Raw genomic sequence first — 20,785 nt, 5'->3', positions numbered from 1 at the left:
ACACCTCTCCACATGGTTTGTTCATGTAAAAGCACCAGGTTTGTTCATTCAGGAGAAGAGAAGGCTTTGGGGAAACCTGATAATGGCCTTTCAGTAAGGGGGGCTTACAAGAAAGACAAACTTTTTAGCTAAGTGTGTAGTAACAGGACAAGGGCTGATGGTTTTAAAATAAAAGAGGGTAGATTTAGACCAGGTATAAGAAAGAAGATTTTTTTATAATGAGCCTGGTGAGACTCAGCCCAGAGAGGTGGTGAATGCCCCATTCCTGGGAACATTCAAGGTCAGGCTGGATGGGGGTCAGAGCAACCTGATCTACTTGAAGATCCCCCTGCTCCTTGCAGGACTGTTGGACTAAAAGTCCTAAAAACTAAAAGAAAGTTTCTTCCAACCCAATGATTATATGATTCTGTGAAACACAGGAATACAAAGCAGAATAGCAGTGTCGCTCCTGTTCAGCATTCAGAGAGGACCACCAAGTTGACTCACATTCTCATTTTCAGGGTATCCCAACTGTCCACAGAACACACATGCCTGGATCTGTAACTCAAATAGCCCATCCTCACAAGCACTCTTTCTATGCTATAAACATTACCATTTATTTGTCCATGTACTGTTTGTGGCCATGGGCCTTAGAGCAAACCAGGACTTGAACATATTCTAAAATGATGGGTTCAGTTACTATACAAGGAAACTTTCAGGAAACAGCCAGATTATGAGAAGAGCACTGTGCTTTTAACAGCCTCCTCTCACATAAGTCAGTGCAGTACATTGTATCCTTGTGCCCTGGCATGTACTGACCAAATATTTGCATGCCAAAGTTTTACAGATCTTTCCCTCTAGCAAGCATTTCCAGAAAACAGTAGAAGATATTTCTATTCTAAAACTAGTCTGTTATTTTTACTAAAACACGAGTTTCTGTTCCTACCCTGTCCTCCACAAAATAATATCCCACTGGTAAAGATTTCATCTTTGGAAATGGAAGAAGACAGTGGCCTGAATTTAATGAATATGAATTAGGATTCAGATTTTTATTTTTCCATCTGCCCCTCCCAGCATAAATAGATGGGACACAATTTTCCTGCAGTATCCACAATACAGAGTCCACAAAATTACTGTTTATATGAAATTTTTCAATTTGTTCTCCCCACCCATTTTTTAAACTTAAGGGTAAACCAGAACCACCAATTCTAGCCCTCCCACAGTGTATCTTCTTTGAAAACATTTATCATATGCCTAACTCCTCTAAATGGAAAATCAGCAATCTTGAGTGGATCAGTCAACTTTAATCTTCCTTGAGAAGACTCCCATAAATTGCTACAGAAGTCTGTGTCATAAATATTCTAAGTTGTGGTTTATGAGCAGAGTGAGAAGCTGTAGACAGGAGAGGATAAATCCCAGGACTCAGGAAATGCAGTGTAAACTACAGCCAAGCTGAGTGCTGTTCTACTTAAGAAATTAAAGGAACAAAGCTTGTAGAGGTTGTAAGGTACAACAAGGGTTGTACTTATGCCAAGCTCTTTGGCACACAGTGTTAGGTAACAGAGAAGGGCAAGGCAAAACACACCATTTTTGTGCAACTTCATTCACAACAATCCCTCAACTATATTACTTAAATATTTAATACACAAAAAACACTTACCTAAGGCTACTCTCTTCCCTGTGCAGGTGGTGAGGCACTGAAACACGTTGCCAGAGAAACTGTGGATGCCCCATCCTTATAATTGCTTGAAGCCTGACTGGATGGAGCTTTGAGCAACCTGGTCTAGTGGAAGGTGCCTCTGCCCATAGCAGGGGGCTGAAACTAGGTGATCTTTAAGGTCCCTTCTAACCCAAACAACTCCATGATGCTGTGATTCTATACTGCATAGGATACAATCCAAGGATATCAACTGGACAGGAATACTTACAAACAGTGGGGAAACAGCTGAGACTAGATGTAAATCCTAGCTTTGTGTCCTTTGACTTTTTCCTATGATCTGCATAGAGTACAGACAGTTAAACAAAAAACCAACATTTCATCCAGCCTCTGACAGAAATTGATGCAGACATTTCCAAAGGAGCAATATAAATTTTTGTTACAGCAAGAGTTTCCAGAGTTACAGCACACAGTGCACCACTGACCTCTCAAAATCCAAACCTTGTACTTTCTTCCAGATTGATTAAAAAAAATGACCTACAATCACAAACCCTGGACCAGATTTTTTCATGTGATAATATCATGGGAAATGCAATTAAAGGCTAATATGATAGCCAAACTATCCCACATTTCAGCAAATGTTTAAACCTATCTAGATTTCTCATATATAAGCTCAACAAAACTAACAAGGATTCTAGAATTTTCTGTTCTGAGAATAAAGTATTCATCATTTAATTAATTTTGGTATGCTTTCACATCCAGTGTGATTTTTAGTTGCACATTTATTTATATGATTTATACCAAATTAGTGCTGTAAACCTTGGCTCTAAGTATGCTAGCATAAATTTAATTTCACAGTAAAATTCAGTACAAAAAATATTCCTTTCAGTATAAAAAAAGGTGTAAATTTGTGATGCCAGTATTTAGGAAAAAAAGAAAACCAAACCCACCCTTTTTGCCTCTAAATAGAATATACTTAACAGCTAGAAACAATCCAAAATGCAACTTTGGATGCAACTCCAGCAGAGTCAATTTTTTTTGGTCATATTTTTTGAAGATTCCTTTTTAACAGTTACATACCTACTATGCAAGTTCAAGCTGGAAAACTAGCATAAATATAGTTTATGGGGCTTTTTTTTCCCTTATGGCTTCCTTAGTCATACCCTAACTTTGCACAGAATCAACCTCTTTGTGGTAGCTCTGAAAAACACGAAGGTCACTTAAGCTTCTGTTCAAAGCAAGTAACTTCAAGAGAGAAATTGTGAATTGGCAGCTGAAGGCAGCATGGAAGCAGTCTGTGCTCATCTCCTCTGAATCTTTTCAGCGCTGTACTATCAGACAGAAGAGGACTGGAGAGGGTGTCCTCCTTAGTTCTGCACATCAGCAGGAATATCTGTGTCCAGGGGCTCACTGGCTGTTCAATTAGGTTCATCTGTAAGCTGTTCCTGGCAGCAGCTCACTTGAACCAAAGAGAAACCAAAGGCACCGTACAATATCCAAATCGCTATTTTTTGCTTGGTGTGTCAGTTTAAAAACACAAATGAATTAATTTAAAGGGAAAAGTCTATCTCATAGAAGACTAAATCTTCAATAAAAGCACTGAAGCTTCAGTAAAATAACACCAGAAAATGCCAAAAAATCCCAGCTCCCAAAAAACTCCAATCAACCTTCTCATGTAGAACAAAGATAGTCTGATCCTTCAAACATAATATAAAAACATAATACAGTTAAAACAATGCACAAGCACACTAACAGATTTGCAATACTTTCACTAGTCAGAGTCAAACATCTATAAATATTTATGATTTTTTTTGTTCTCTAAGTAAGTTGATGCCTTAGTCCTGTCTTGAGCCATGTGATAATATGCTTGCTACCCCCATACAAACAACTCCAGTTCCCAGAAACCAACAGCAAGAAAACATACATGAACATTTTTTTCTCACTGAAAATAATCAAGAATATAAAATGAAACCAAAAAGTCTGCAGTTTTTAACCCTAAAAATGGTTTGAATTATGATTTTAAATATCATTTTGATTTACAGTATATATCTGTTTTTACAGAAATTTATTGAGTAATGAAACAAATTTTGACTTTTTAATGTTTTTTTGAACAGAAACAATTTTTAGAATCCAGTGTGAACGTATCAAAAAAATGCACTGAAAATGCATTTCTAATAACTAAATTCTAATAACCAAATTCTAATAACTGACATCTTAAATTCTGCATGTGTTGAAGGAATTAACACTTCTCATTCTACAATTCCCATTGCATTTAAGGGAAACTACTTTCCACACTGACATCTAGTGAAGTTTTATAGTAAGAAGAAAAATCATATTCTAATACATTCTACTTACAAAAAGCTTTTCATTTCCCAAATCACTTATATTTTAAATTACTAGAATTTGTAACACACTTGTAAATAGAACACTATTTTATTTTGAAAGATATTTTGCCACTATTTTTAACAAATAACATGTTTAACTGTCAAAGTATCAGACATTCTGATGGGTGTATTAGAGAAAGTTACAATGGTAAAATCTGGTGTAATTAAGTTTAAAACATGAATAGCAAAGTGTTTTCCTTTTAAGGGCTTCACATCCAACATTAACAAAACAATTCTACTAAAATCAGAAGGAATTATGAACGCAAAATATTTTAATTCATACATTTTAGATATTAATAAAACAAGTCATCTATTTTCTCTAAGCAGTACCCAAGAAGCCAGTATTCCTGCAGCCTCTCTGTAATCAATAAAGAAAGGTTCTACTCGCACAGGGACAAAGTACAACCTCAGGTATCTTCTACCCTCCTTGAGCTGTGCTCCAGAGACACAAGACACAACGCTCCACCAGCTACAACATTAATTTCAGAACTTACTACAGTTCTAAAGGCAAAGTTTCATTTTTATGCTTCATCAAGAAAAAGGCAGTTAAGCACTGCCTGACATAACATTCAGGAGGTTCATTGCTGACTCTGAGGAAATGCAGCATCTCTTGAATGACAAGCAAACCAATAAATGCTTTCTGAAGTGACTGATATTTGAAACAATACAGATAATGCATTCCCCCCTCCCTCTCATCAGCTGGTTTTACTCCAGATACAAGTTTGGGCTCTGCTTGTTTAGACTGCCATGTAGCTGAAGTTTGCAACAGCACCATTTGGCTTCAAATGAGGCTTCAAGCCTCAAAGCACAAAGAAGAAGAAAGGGAAGGTCCATTTGGATAGAAATTGCACTTAAAATGGAAACATGCCTGGGCAAAAGTTTTCAACATTTTCTTTGGAAAAATGGTAGTGATCTAGAAGTCCAGAAAATCCTAGGGACTGGGATCTGCTGACATCATGGCTACTGGCTTCTCAAAATGAGTCTGGAAAGCTAGAAGTTTTCTGGTGCTTGAGGGAGGTGTTGGGAAAAACTGCTGGATATTTCATTATGTTTTGGCTAAAAGCTGCCTGAAGCTAAGTTACATACTTGTAATCAATTGCAAGACAAAAATACCAGTAATTAATTTTGACAATGTGACAGGATTTAAATAAAACAAACAGAATTCTTGATAGTATATTAAAGTTAAATATCTGAAAGCTATCAACATTTTATGTATTGAAATTAGTTCCAGTTGCAATGGCATCAAAACGAGTTTCTCCAGTTAATAGCCTTCTCTTCATCTGAATCTAATCTTGACAACAGAACCACCATCAAGTAAAAAATGGAAAAATTGCTTCTGTTTAAAACAAAGAACTCTTAATACTTGCACTGTATATTGTATTCATCACAGAAAGGCTCAATAATCTGAGGTAATATCTTAGCTCCGAGTCATCCTAGAGTGCCGTAAGCTGTCTGTGGCGACAAGCACTGGGTCTAGGCATATTCAGTCGCTGGAAACCATTCAAAAGTATATACACACAGTGTCAGCCTCAGAATGTGACAACAAAAATCTCACTGAATCCCAGAGTTAACCCTGTTTTTGTCTTTTATAGAAAAATGGTGGTTTACATGCTAAACTGAAAGGATATCTGAAAAAAGGAAACATACATCTCTGTCTGGTATCATAGCAAATTCAGTAGAGACAGCTCCTCACAGACAACGTAGAGAAGTCATCTGAGCTCGAGTAAAATGGATTAGCTTTTGCTGAAATCAGTGCAAAAACATCAACCAAACACTAGCAGCTGAACCTCAAAATCTTCAAGAAAATCATGGATAAAGAGCTCATTTCCATATAATCCTTCTGGAATGAACTGAACTGAGAGAGAAAACATCTGAACATCTGGAATCACCACAATACTGGGTACGAAGAGCTCTTGCTACCCTTTCATTTTTGTGCCACATGGCACAACTGAAATTACTACATTGTAAAGTTCTGAACCATGGTCAAAAAATGGAACAAGTTCCAAATTCTGCCTGCAAATAGAAACAAAGTCACTGTTCAGGTAAAGGTACCTGTTCAGTCATCAACAAGGAGCCAATCTGCCTAACTAAATACACAATTCCAAACTCCTCCCACTAAGCATGCCTGAAAGCAAGGTCTGATTTAATTTAGTAAAATATGCTTCATGATAGAAAGGTAACTGACTGACAAAGCCTTTTTTCTTCTTACCTATAAGCAGTCCCAAATGTATGCTTCTCACATTCTCTATAGCACCAAACAACATTTTAGTGTACTATTTTCTTAATTTTTGGAGAACCTAGAGCCAAGCTCAGTAATGCATTTAGTCTTCGAAAATCAACTAAATCTACTTAAACAAGGAAATTAGCCAGTTTATCATTAGGCTTAAGACCCAGGACAACCTGAACTGCTTAAGGAAAAGAAAAAGAGGAAAACAATAATCACCAACATCAATTCCCTGCCATGCTGTGCTTGTGTAATTAGCTTACTGAAACCAATTAAACACAAGAAGATGCAGTTATAAATAAATAAATGCTAAAATGCTAGATGAGAAGACTTGATTATTCTGCCAAGTTCAGTGACAGATGCTAAAATAATTCCACATTCCTTGGCTGATGGGTTTAGAAAGGATACCTTTCCCATCCAAAATATCCCACCAGACACCAACTGCAGATATTCTGATTTTGTTCACACTCAAATCAAGCAGTCTGTTTTTAAGACAGACTCCTGTGGAATAAGATTCTCCAGAATACAGGAATGCCTCAGGCACAAAAAACAGATTAAATAAGACTTCCTCTACCTTCAAGCCATCTGCTAGTTTGCCAGTGAAGCTCCAGCAAAAGAGTATCTGGGGCGAGCTTCATCTCACCTAATTTTATTCATCTATATTTTTGACTGGAAGCATAAAATCTCTACTTAGGCTTTTCCTCCAGTCAGCTGTAGATGGGCGTTCCTTGAGAAAGTAAGTCCCACTTAAAGATAAATATCCAAAACCATAAAATGTGTGCACCTTGAAGCTAGATAGAGATTTATCTCACCTGTTATTCACTAGTCAAATAAAATATAACCATATTCTTAAGCAAGGAAGGTAATTGTCTCACTGCAATGGGATAATAATAAAAAATCAAGATCAATCTCTCTATTTTTCAATCCATCAAAAGAGGACAATTTCTCAAGCACCTATTTTAAAATTGAATGAAACTTATGTTGGGGCATTTCCTATCAAACCTCCTTTATGGACTACCCAGATAGCTATCTCAAACTAGGCATTTCACTTAAGACAATAGAAAAATGAGCAAGATTAAACCCTGACTTAGTGCACAGCACCACAAATACACATTTAGATTTAGCAAGGCAGATACTGACATTTCACTTTCCTATCTTTAATGATACAAAGAACCCATTTAGAGTCTTTTGAGTATTAACAGTGGTAATTTAAATTGACCTTAACATTAGTGGGAGGTGTTTGCACTCCAGGAAGCCTAGAGGATGTGTCTTAATCCATCTAAATCCATTTGGAATAAAATAAAGCAGAAAGCCTGCAGAACACACAAGGTAATTGAGTGCATGGGACAATTTCGGCTGGCAGCAGTAGCATTAAGTCCATTAATTGTCATTAGGACACTGTGGACTTGCCAGTCCAGTCCAATCACAATGACTTGGCCTATCCACATTACTCCCTGAAATGGTGAAATCCATCAAGTTTTGGTTAGACTGAGGATCTTGGGGAACACCAAGGTGTAACAGGATTTCAAACACAGATGCTTATCCACTAAGAACTCTAATAAGTATATCTTGCAGTTTTCAGTCAACAGAAAAGTTTGTGAAAGAAAATTAAAAGCACACCTTTTCATCTTGCTACCTATTTCAGTTAAATTCCTAGTATCTTTGATAGCCTTTCAAATAGAGCAGGGGCTGTTTTTTAACACAGAGGCTGGTCCTCAAAGAAGGTAAACAAGTCAGCTTGGAGTAAGCCAGCTTCATCTAGTAGCTCACTGTATGTGTAGTGATGGGGACAACCTGCTGGCATTCCACAAATCTAAGTAAAAAAACCATACTATTTGTGGAATTTTAAACACTATAGACATATTCAGAGGTTTAAGTGATTTTGTTTTAAAATTTTCATTTCATATTAACCATATTATTTAAAGGAAAAAATAATGCAACATATAGAAACATAAGCTTTTTCATAAACCATACTAACATTACACTAAACATTGAAATTACGTTTCATTCTGTAATGCTTCTTTTTTCTGAAGCAAACAAACTAAAGAAACAAACAAAACTTCTGGGGCACAGAAATCCTGTCTAGATGAACTTTATAGGCAGGTAAAAATTGAAGCAATAATCAACAGACAATTTCTACTGCACTACTCCAGGACATGCCCATATGTGCAACTCCCACAGACACACCTGAGGTAGTTTATGGAAGGACAGCAATATAAATGCCAGCCAGCAACAAGACACGGCCTTGTCCTGTCACTTGCAGATGTATCCCCTTTTGGGGTGGATGCTGAATCTCATTTCAACACTGTGCTGCTGCAGTTGCAACCATCTTGACTCAATAGTGTGAAACACTGCAGCACGTGTGTGAACAGGGAAATGTTTTGACAGCAACACAAAAGCATATTAATGGGCAGATACCACCTCTTAACTATATACTTCTAACAATGAGAAAGTGCTGGGCTGACTTCCTACACCTTCCTGAGGCAAATGTCAGATGTGTTCTTGCTTGACATAAAGGTCTCATGGAAGTTCTCTGTCACAGTCAGTTCTCTGCTCCTTTTTCTTCCTAGCTATTTCACCCTGATCCAGAACACTTGAATTAATGGATCTCACCTGAGGAAATTTTTTAATACTCATGTGAATTTAAATACTTCCTTTTATTTGAATTAATTAACTTTCCTATTTCCTATGTAAAGTAGAGCAGCATTAATTACCTATATTCTACAGACTAAGAAAGTGAGACAGGCAGAGAGGAGCTCTGTGGTGCGGGAGGTAACTGGAGAGAGAACTTGAACAAGATGGATATAAAATTTCCAGTGAGATCAGTGGGTGTTATTTAAATCACATGCTGCTGTGGGTCTCCTGACACCCACTCATGAGATTAAAGACACAATGTTGAAGAACAGCACTAGGAACCAACCAGCAATATTCTAAACCTGAGAATAACCAACCAGACAACACACTTACTCCACTATCAAGCCTCACTATGACAACTGCTGTAAACCAGAAAAGTCAGAGTGCCATAAGTGATCATGTTAACTTTCTCTTCTCTTTCACTTTTCAAAGGACAGCAAGGTTTCCAGAATAATCTTCTAATTGGTCAAAAACAGTAGGTAAGAAATTTTAAAGGAAATCTTCGGTCTGCATAAAGCAGGCTTTACACTCCTAGTGTGCTTACTGAGTATGCTTCCCACCACTACCACTCTTTTAATACTCTTTCTGGGTTTATCAGTTTATTGATCATAGAGAATGATGAAACAAAAGGTCAGAAACTTTCATTTTCATCTGGATTTTAACTCCTGGAATGCTGTGCAACAGCCATACATATTTAAATGCACAACAACTGATCTGAGGGTAAAACTCCTGGAGGAGAAATTGAAATTCTATCATTTTGACTTTTTACTGCCTCTACTTTCTACATCATTAAGACAGAAAACATTAGTACTATTTCTTAGCATTCTACTTTTGGGGTGTACTCACTTTGCAAAGGACAAAGTGAATGGGATCTTCATAGTTTGTAAAGAGGTAAGTATGTAACTCTATTGTACATATCCCACAGCAGGAAATATTTGCAGACTTCAAAGGCTAATTGATGTTTTGTTTCCAAACAAAACAGCGCAGAGAATCCAGCTTTCTTGGAAGTGCTTCTGCTGCACATTACGCTGGAGGAACTCATTCAGTCCTATCCCACTCCAAAAGTCTGAGAATCTGCCTTGCAACAATACTTCTTCAACAGAGTCAATCTGGAGCTTAAAAACTCTCTTACTTTAAAAGGTTTGCTGATGGGGTGAAAGCATAAGCTTTTCCAGGTAGTTAATATATCATTTCCCTTCAATTCTCTACAGTAGCTATTAGCCAGCAGTACAGACCCCACCCCATGTTCCAAGATTCTTATATCCAAAACTAAATCTGAATCAGCAAGTCTCTACAACACCTGGAATGGGTGCACAGTATATAAACTAATTGATTGTCATACAGTTGAAAAAACATTTTCTGTATATGTAATAGAAATTTTTTTCATTAAAAATATATAAAATAAATAAACCTCTCCAATTACATACACAAGAGGAAAGACAAAGGGTCTAGCCTTTCAGTTATGAATAAAGGCATCTGGAACAATGCCTATATGAACCTACTAATTTCCTCTCTGTTAATTCCACATGGTTTTCCCATAAGCATACCTGGTTTTCTGTACCAATTTTGATTTGCATAAATTCTTCCCAGAAAGTGAACAATTACTTAACCTAATGATTTCTCCATTAATGGATATTTTGGCAACAATAGATAATGGAGAAATTCTTGATTAGTTTCAGGAGAATTCTGACTATTGTAAACAGGCATTACACCAGTAAGAGCCTCACCAAGCTTTCTTTAAATGCAGACATTCATTGTGCTGAGGGAATATGACTGATCTAGGTATCCTGAGAAGATAAAAGTATAGCCAAAATGGTTTTTTGCTTTTGCAAGAGATGGGCATATCTGAGGTCCTGATAGTCAAAGATGAACTAAACGGATGAATTATCTGCTCTTTAGATACTAACAGCTCCTCTTCAGCTGCAGCTCTAGGCACTGTCTCTCTCTATCCTATGCATTGGCTGAGCTGCAGTCCAAGATCCCAACACACAGCCCAAACGAACAAGACACAATTCCTTCTGCAGCCGCTTCTCAGCCCCACTCCACCTATAGCTCTAGGCTCTGCCTCTGTCCCAAGCCTAATTCTAGCCCCAGCCCAAGGCATCACAACCAAATCATACTCCCTCAAAGGTCCAAACCACCATTTTCTCTTGGATTTTAATACCTTTATCAGGAATGTTCTTCAAAAGTCAGTTTGACATTCATAACATAGTCATTATTACTAATGCAGCTTTTTTCACTAAGACACAAGAATCCAAAGCTAGCCCCTCAGTCACTGAAGCACAGACTACATAGCAGCGGTTTTACTGTAGTGCTGCCTTTGAATATCACTGTTGACTAAGAAGTTGATTACTAATGTAATCAACTAATGTTTAGGTTTCCCTCTAAACACAGTGTGAAGTTAAGAATTAAAAAGGAAAAGAACAGGTACTTTTGAAGGCAAAGGATCATAGTTTGGTGTCTGAAATGTATTAGAGATTTACCACAAAAGGTTGTTTAACTTTTGTCTTTTTAGCAGTTGAATTAGCAAGAAAACAAATTCAGGAATCATCCTTACAAAAGGTGACATACTGGAGTTTGCAGATCCTTAAAATATAATAAAAAAAGACAGGCACTTGGGTGTTATGAATCTTAGCCTGCTTTAGAATTTGTGCAACCTCATTTTTTTCAGCAGTAAAATGTAAATAAAAATCCTACCTTTTCTGACAGTACAACTATGAACCTTAATTCACTTAAATTCTGTGAAAGTCTTTTGAGCTCCCCATATTGAAATTGTTATTTAATTAAATATTTTTATTATTTTGAAGGAGCAGCTGTAACAAAAAAAAAATCTTATTTCTTTTATTGCTTATTGTATTTTGCATGTAACTGTCCAACCCCCCAGTAAGAGCACTAGTCCATCTCTCCCTGTTCTGATAAGGATTTACAATAGTCCAGCTTTGTTATAAGAGAAAAGCATCAGGATTTTAACAGCAGTTTTAAATTACTCATATTAATGTTCTTCTCCCAAGTTCCATATGTATTTTAAACTACATTTCTTTATCCATTAAAACACATTCTAGTCTCCTTTGCTGTCTTATTTAGTGAATTAGAATGGCTTTCAACTCTATTTTTATGGACATAGAAACAGAAATGAACAGAACACATTGCTTTGATTTGTCCGTCTACAACGAAGCCCAAAGTTGGTGTTGCTAGCTAGCTCTGAGCCAATAGTGCAATGTTCTTTACTTCAATGTCCTCTCTTCTGAATAAAACTGCAAGGAAAAGAAAAAGAAAACACAAAAGAGATGCTGCAGACTTAAGCAATACTGGTTAGAGCACAACTCAGAAGTCCTCTTTTAGCTTTTTGGAGTTCAAAAACTTCCAGGTGAAGGAGCTTCCACTCAGAGTTTTCATGTACTACTGAGTAATTCAGTAATGCTTCCCCTGATTATAAATGCTGGGGTAAGTCTCGTAGATCTGAATTAGCACAACTATTAACAGTGTTTTTCCCTAGGCTGCTGTCACTGTGCAGATCATGGGGGTCAAAAGCAATACACTGAGTATGAATCTGACCCAAAAACTAGCAGAAACACACCAGGCAAATTCTTGCCCCACTATGATCCCCATCTGGTTGGAGAAAAACTTGAAAGGCTCCAGCTGGTCCTAAAAGGCTAGAAATGATAGAAAAAAGCTATCCAGAAGACAGCACTAGAGAAAAGACTTGTAAGATTACTCTCCCTGGTCTACAGGTTCTGCCATATACAGTTCTGAGCAGAAGTGGGTCACATGGTGCATGGAAGGCCATAGCCAGGTATGCAACACAGAGAACAATGAAGAATTATTAAAGTAATTTAAATGGTCCACAGATGGCTAAGACAAAACAAAGGGGTCTCCAAATTCTGAACAGCTCAGGATCTCAAAGGTTTCACCACAGTAGAAAGCCACAGCATCCTGCACATATCATCCTGCAGCACAGAGTCCTGCACGTTTTTCTTTCTTTTATAAAGTGGGATAGAGTCTTTAACACAGCTTTGTGCAGCCTGCAAGTCAGCAGCTCTGAGACCAAAAAGTCTCACTGCATTGCAATGGCAGACCTGCATATTACCAAACCAGGGAAAGCAAGCCAGTATTACTTTCTGCTGAACTGACACGCTCCTTTCAGATCATTTCACACACAATTTGGAACTAGTGTTACACTAGGAGGTGTAAGCAGCACTAGTGAACATTTCCCTAAGACAGAAGGTTTCAGGTTTATTTAAAAAAAGACTTCTTATATACAGGATATTCTGACACAATGGGTAGAGACTAGCTCCTGTTTCCTTCACAAGGCTTAAAGAACAAGATGTAGCACAATGACAAAGGCACCTGCTTGTCTCAGTCAATGCAAAGCCAAGCCCTGGAAACCATCTAACATTAAATGCTCACTGCCAAGTATTGTTTGAAAACCGAACCTTTTAAAATATCAGTTTTCTTAGTCTGAATTGGATACAGTACCCTTGTAATAACCACCTTCTAGATGTGCTGCACTTCCTTCTCAGGATTCAGGATTGCCACTTATAATCAGCCAAAGGAACAAAATGTTTCTATTATTTATGTTGATTTTTTCACGGATGGTAAAGGATTCATCATCATGTCAGCTGCTTTATTGTTACCTACTCTGCCTACTGCCTATGAGACTCAGCTGTAGCTCAGGGCCAAGCAGTGAAAGGCAAATTCCCAATACCAAGTTTACTTGTCCTATCAGTTCTACAGAAAGCAGCACGTAGGTGTAAGGAAAAGCAAAGAAAACCATTTAAACTACCTTGCCATGTAGTTTGTGAACATCATATCTTATCTGGGTAAATTCACGGAGTCCAAAGGATCCTCCAATGAGATACAGCTGAAAACAGAATGAAAACAGATGTGTTAGGACTGTTACAGAAATAAATGCTTTGCACACGTACAAAAATATTGTGCATACTGACCCAACTCATTTACCAAGGGACTTTACTATTTTTCCAACAGAAACACCAGGAGCTGAAGAAAATGCTACTTTAGAAAATTAGTACAGGTGCCTTCTTCCACTCTCTGAGCCTGGATTTCACACATTTCCTCCTTCACACAAAGACAGCTGCTACATGACTCAGACTTTCCAGGGACTTCCACTCCTCTTACCCCTTCTTTTCCCTCCCCATGTGGTTTCCTGACATAATGGCAGCAAAGGAACCTTTACCTCACTGCCACAGGTTCACACTCTATGGGGAAGTAACAATGCCACACTGACTTACTCTGATGTCTGTGGGTAACAGATCTAATTAAACTTCTGAACAGACCATGACTGTAGCTACAGTTCAATAACATATTATCACCCAGGCTAAGAAATCATATCCAGCACACCTATCCTTTTATTATTCCTTAGTTATCCTGCAATTTCCTCCACACCTGTGAAGCTTAAGAATAATAAAGGGAGAAATGGGGTGGGTAAAGATACAAAGGTAGATGCTGTCTGTTAATGCAGATGCATAGGAGACCAAAAGGCTTCACATCCAGACACGCAAATCTAAGGAAGGTGGAAGCATGAGGAACTCCTAAGGACCTGAGTGGAGGTAGAAAAAAAATCCAAACAAAACCCACCACCACCACCCACCCTCTTCATATGCAACTTTGTTGTTTCAGCCCTTCATTACAGGCTGCTGCTGCACTGCTGGTTTCTACACACTGGTTTCTACACACTGCTGGCTGATTTCTTACTACATATTAGGTTTGCAGCAATGGCCTGTGTCCAAGAATTGTTATAATTATGCTGTGCAGGTAGTCAAAGTGCATGTTCTTTCCAGAAAGTAGTTCACTGTGGCCACAAAGAATTAGAAATTAGAAACAAAAACCTGCCTTCTACACTTATTCATTTCTCCAAGTTGCAGGACTGCGTTATTTCCCACCAAGCAGGTAAAATTACTCACAAGCACATGAACACTCTCTCCACATACACACTTAGATGCTGGTAAGGTACAGACTGGTACCCCAGAACTGAGGTACTCTGTCCAAAGAAAAAGAAACCCTTCACCAATAGCCAGATGTTAAAGGCTCCAGAGCCTCTTTCTGGCCCTTTCAATAAGCCTTAAAATTTAGTTGATAATAAAAACAAATAGACACAAATTTTGCAACATGAACACCCAATTGCTAGGCCACAGACCACAAGTTTCAGAAAGCCAGTCACAAATCATCAAATGGCACCAAGTCCAGCAACTAGAAATATGAATGATCAAAATCTGGATGGCATCATACTTGCATTGTAACTGTTTCAAGGGATTAATGATGATCTTGCAGATACTGAATCATCAAAATACTCACTGGAAAAAAAAATAAAGAAAAGTCTTCTTCATGTCAGTATTTTGGTAAGAAAAAGTAACAGCAGAAAATGAAGTGTTCAAAAAGGTTAAAAAGAACTTGAACAGTATTCAAGATTTATTCAATCAAATCAAAAGATTTTTCAGATGAAGATATGGTAGGTGTTACTCTGTTTATCACAGTAGGACATAATGCTGAAAATCTCAAGGATCAGACTGTAATTGAATTTTAACATGGTTGATGCCTCAGCATAAATTTTCATTAGCTGATCTTTAATTCCTAACAAGTATTATGTTAATTTACATCCACTGTGTTAATAAAGTTTAAGTCCTAATAAACACAAATCTGAAATGCTATAGACAAGTGCATGGCTGTTACAAACCACAGCTTATTGCCTTTTTTTCATATTAGTATGTTGTCAAAGAATGTCTATGGCAAGGAAAAAGCAACTGCACTAGAAATGGTTCAGTTATTAAACCAGGCAGAAAGCAGCAATTACTTGTGACATCAATTAAAAATTAATTTGCCCAACAATGAACTTGCATGGAGCATATCCTGTTATGAGATGCAATATGAACAATTGGAAGACTTTGGCTTACAAAGCCATGCTGCAAGCTGAAAAAGAAATTATACATTCTTTAGCTTTAAAACTCTGTAATGTACACTGCAACTATGAAAAATCAAGTTGAAGGTTGTTGCATGAAGTAAGTCACGTGCTACTTACTTTGTCTCATCACATCCTATCACTCGTTTGACAGCAACCATCCACGACACAGAGCATTTTATATTGCAGCTGTACACAGTAAAGAACTTGATACACACACCCCTCTCATTTCCTCTTTTCGAATTCAGATTTTGGCCTGACATTGCAGTTTTACTTGCAACACCTTGGTACTATTAAGAGGAAAAAAACCCACTTGGTTTGTGATGTACTTTTGCTCTTCATACAGCAGAAGCAGCATAACAAGCTTGGCAAGCTGGCACACTTAGCTTATCAGGCATTACTAGTACAGTTGCCTTTACATTTCCAATACTGGGATGGCTGATTTACCTTATCATGAAACATCAGTTAAGTTCCATCAGAGACAAAGCACATTGATGCTGTAAGAAAGTACAAATGCTGCTGAAATATTACACAGTGTAATGCTGGAAGGTTAGGACTAAAGATTAAATAGTTTTGCAAAGTATACGATACACACAAAGAATATAAATAATATGTTTACAAGTCCACTTGACCAATGTTCTAAAGAACCAAAGATGAGGTCTGACTTCACTGCAAAACCAGACCAGAATCAGTCATATTCAGTACTTATTTAATCAACCAACAGCATGTCAATACAGTCAGCTGACAGCCCTGAGCATAAATCACACTCATCTACACAAGCCAGAGCAGCAACAGACAGCTATTCAGTCAATTACCCTTTAGAAAACTGTGTTCAAAAGCCAATAAAAGAAGGTATAAATGAATTTATGCAACTGTAATACTATTAAAGGTAGCAAAGGACTCAGTGTCTGACAATGCATGGAGCAGAAACACTAGTCTTGGCTTTAACTGTTACCTTTCTCTTCTGTTGCATTGTGAGGGAAGATGCTCTCACTACCTTAATTTCAGTTAGCTGTACTTACAGACAAAGAGAACCAGCAAAAATCACCAGTCAAAATAACTGGAAGTAAGATAAGACTCAAAATTTCCAGCACCATACTGGCTTGTTAGTTTTGCATATTCTGTATGTCTTACATACTTTTCTAGTTCCCCAAGCTGTAAAACAGAGATAATCTCTACATTCTTTGCAAAACACTCTTCAGTTAAAAAAGCACTACAATGGAACAATTTGCCCAATGTAGCCCAAAAGCAACAATGAAGTCTAACTTCCATCCACTAGTCCAGGCACGAAAAGACAGTAGAAGCTATTCAGGATGCCATATAAATATAAGTTAGGTTGGCAACATTCTAATGAAGTCAGGATCAAGTTCACTCTCCTGTTAACTGAAGAGGGAAATGCAATGTCACATATAATAAAAATTAAAATATATTTTTGTCATTACAATTTTAGAATCATACAGATACTTAATGTACATGATAAAATATTAAGGCATTGGCATCTGAAGGATACTCAAGCTGCATAGTTCATATATACCTGCATTCTTTCATTGTGAGAGAACTATTTATTTTATTTGCTTCACAATGCAGAGAATTATATAGTGAATATCATCCGTCTTGTTACTTGAATGCTCTCAGCAGAGTGATGAAATGATAGTAACTTCTCCTTTTTTCTTTAACACCTGAAGTTTAATTTAGGGAAGCAAAGATCATTAACCATACTAGTTAGCCAGCACTTAACATCAAAACAAACAGCTTAACAGCACTGCTAGTACAACCCCCATTAAAGATCCTACACTGGATTATTCCTTTATGTTTCAATGAGTACACAAAAAACCCCCTACAATGTTGTAATGCAATTATGCATGCATGGAAGACTTGCATGTTCCAAAACAAAATGAAAGATAGGATGTGACATAAGAGTACCATCTGTCACATACACTCAGCAACCTCAATAAACATTTTATGTAAAAAAATGACATAAAATTCTCTTTAATAACATTCTTTTAAAAATTCTATTTGTTCACGTCTTCATTGGGATGCATGTTATGCAATCAGTTATAGATGGCATCAGACTGATCCTTTGAACAGCATCTTAGGATGGGAAATATTTGTATTTTTCACCAACTACAGTGGGTGGTCACTGAGGGCTCATAACAGCATAACTTAGAACAGATATCTTTTTTAGTTCCCTGCACAATCTAATGCAACCAGCTTCACTTTGTTGGGTTAACAAAATAGTAAGAAACTGCTTTTCTGGCAGCACCAGCAATTTGCCATGTTATAGGCATCCCTGTTGTTAGAGAAAGCCATTCCTCCTACAGTACCAGTTGTGAAAGAGATTATTACAAAGTCATAAATCCCTAAATTAACCAAATCACAATGTTTAGTGCTGGCAACACAGATCATGTGGTGGTAGAAAATGTTATATGTACAAAGAAGGAACATGGTAATTTTCTAACCTCTCCTTCAGGACTGCTGCTACAGAACTCTCCAGCTATTCATCAGGAGCTTCAAAACTACAGCAGTAGTGAATTATTTTAGTTTAGTTTGCAGTGATCACAGCAAAGAGAGTTTCAGGGGTTCCTTTTTAAAGAACGGTCAGATATGCAGTACAGGACTGGTGAAAGATGGCAATTTGGCCATCCAGAAGACTGAAGTCTCTTTTCTTTTCCCTAAATAAAGTAGCAGGGCAAACTGCCAGTCCCAGAAAAGACCAGGCAAGTCATCTTAACCTGAAGCGCCCCCCTCTGCCAGCTCTAACTCTCAAAAGTTGATTTCCTACAGCCATTCCTGCACTTGGCTCTAACGCTGAAACTGCAGAGAAGAGAGAAAAACAGTGTGAAGTCTTCTCAGAAACTTATTAAAGCCTCTCTTCACCCTCAATGGAAGCAAAAGAGGATCTACCTTTACTTCTTGTCTACAAAAAAAAAAAAAAAAATGGAAATAACTTTTAGTTCACACCAGAGGTCTCCTTTGGAGGAAAACAGAAACCAAACCCACATGCATCCATCAGGAGTTCTTTCATTCAAAGGCACATCAAGTAAGTGAATGCTCTGGTTTAATGCAAATGTTAGAATCACACATTGTAGAAAGTGTGAACTGCATTACACTCAAAAATAGATGAAATACAGCAGTAGATGTCCACATGGATACCATGCTGGCATTCAGGAACAGCAGCCAGTATAAACTGGAGCCAATTGCTACTGACTGATAAAACAGTGGTTTACACAGCATGTAGAACATGTGCAGAATATTAAAACTGGCCCAAGGTATCAGGTTAATTGGCTCAGTAAGAGAATGTTCAAAGCAATGATTTTAAAGATCACAAACATGAATGGCTACAGGCCAGAGGAAAAAAAAAATCCCTGCCCAGATCCTTGCAATCTTACTATTCAATGAGAATACTGTTATGAGAAAACAAAACTTTTGTTTGTTAAAATGTCCAATTTATAATAGGTTTTAAACCAAAGAAAATGCATGTAATAGAAATCAATCTAAGAATAATGCAGAAGAGATAGAAACCCATATGTTCTTCAATGTGAGCATGAGCAAGAAAGGACAGTTTCAGCCACAGGATTGTCATTTTGCATTACACACATTTCTTGGGCTGGTCAGACAGCAAAGGGATTTCACTCTGCAGCTGCAACTGTTTGAAGTCCAAGTCTTCTCTGGTGACCAAGCTGCAGTTTCTAAACACCACCTTCATTTTCTCCATAAGCTTCTAACATACAAAATATCAATTCTTTATTAAAATGATCATTTCCACATCTCACAGGTTCAAATCTAGCCAAGATAAACTACAATGAGAAAGTGTTTACATCTTGTGGCAAGCTGGTATTCTTGTGTGTGTTAGGCCCTGCTCAAAAATGAACAATAAACTGAAACCTTCATGGAAGAACATAAAAAAAAAACACCACAAGAAGTGTTATTTCCCTATTGCTAATCCCAGACAAGGAATGAAGATTAAACGTTCTGTAGAATAAACACAAATCTTACACTTTTACCATCACAACCCCTTGAAGAAGTGGGAGACCTAGGGCAGGACTAAACACACTGTGAAAACAGGCAAGTCTGGACCTCTCTTTCTGTTCTGAGGCTCAAGAGAGAACATTAGACTCCCCCAAATGCCAGATTAGTCCATCCTAACAGCCTTAAACAATGCAAATGCACCCTTTATGTTCTGAAATGAAAAGAGGGAAAATCTGAAGTACTAAGGAGTGTCTATTTGTTAGTCACACATATCTTGAAAACTGCTCTGAAAGACTGAAAATTAAAAACATGAAAGCACTGATTCAAAAGGAGAACTCAGAACTTTTAAGACCTAACAGTCAGCTGAAAGATGGAAGTCAGCTAATTCAGACTGCACAAACTGGACTCCACAGAAGCTCATTCAGCCTGAAGACTCTAGCTTCCACACGAGCAGCAACAGTTCCAGGGCTGGTTTTATCTGGAACAGCTCCACACTGTGGATTCAAACACACACAGATGAACAGGAGATGCAAAGCAGAAGCACAGCAGAAGTCAAAGACATATCTCATCATAGGCCTAGAGACCCAACATGTATAATACAAGTCACTGAAGCATAAAAACAACACTCTGTTATTCACTGATTGGGAGCAACAACTTTTAAATTCTAAAAACAGTTTTGTATTTATTGCTCCTCTAGGCTGCAAATGTAAAATTTGTGACTTTTACAGGCAATCACAATTTATCTACAAATACTAGAAGTCAGAATTATCTTCTCGTGGATGAATGTTAACTTCTATTCATCTCTCAAAAATGCATTAACATTTAAATCAACTGTTCTGCATATGTCAAATTTTATTGTAAAGTTACATGAAGTGATAGATATTAATAAAAGTCCTGCAATTCAGTATTATGAATTGTTCAAGGCAATAATGTGAAAGATGTTAGTAATAATACTGACATATCAAAAAGAGAAAAATGCTGATTGCAGTAATTCTTCTTTAAACAGTATCAGAAGATAATGTAAT

At 37.3% G+C, this 20,785-nt stretch overlaps 1 protein-coding gene across 3 annotated transcripts in view; it reads right to left on the bottom strand.

Moving 5' to 3' along the window:
- LOC107205622 (cytochrome c oxidase assembly protein COX16 homolog, mitochondrial) overlaps positions 1 to 20,785 on the bottom strand; it is a 48,986-nt gene that overhangs the window by 22,919 nt on the left and 5,282 nt on the right. Inside the window, exons 1-2 of one of the 3 annotated variants that reach the window (XM_015630218.3) lie at positions 16,239 to 16,268; positions 13,662 to 13,739 (exon numbers count right to left, since the gene is read on the bottom strand). In XM_015630218.3, the coding sequence (XP_015485704.1) occupies positions 13,662 to 13,739; positions 16,239 to 16,253 (93 nt within the window). In that variant the 5' untranslated portion in view covers positions 16,254 to 16,268. Of the gene's footprint in view, positions 1 to 13,661; positions 13,740 to 15,124; positions 15,170 to 16,238; positions 16,269 to 20,785 lie in introns of those variants that run through there. The other 2 variants (XM_033514874.1, XM_015630217.3) reach the window with 2 other exon arrangements.

The sequence above is a fragment of the Parus major genome, chromosome 5 (genome assembly GCF_001522545.3).
Source record: "Parus major isolate Abel chromosome 5, Parus_major1.1, whole genome shotgun sequence".
In the NCBI taxonomy this organism is placed as follows: domain Eukaryota; kingdom Metazoa; phylum Chordata; class Aves; order Passeriformes; family Paridae; genus Parus; species Parus major.
Note: the sequence above shows the minus strand (reverse complement) of the source record. Positions and strands in the feature narration are given on the sequence as shown.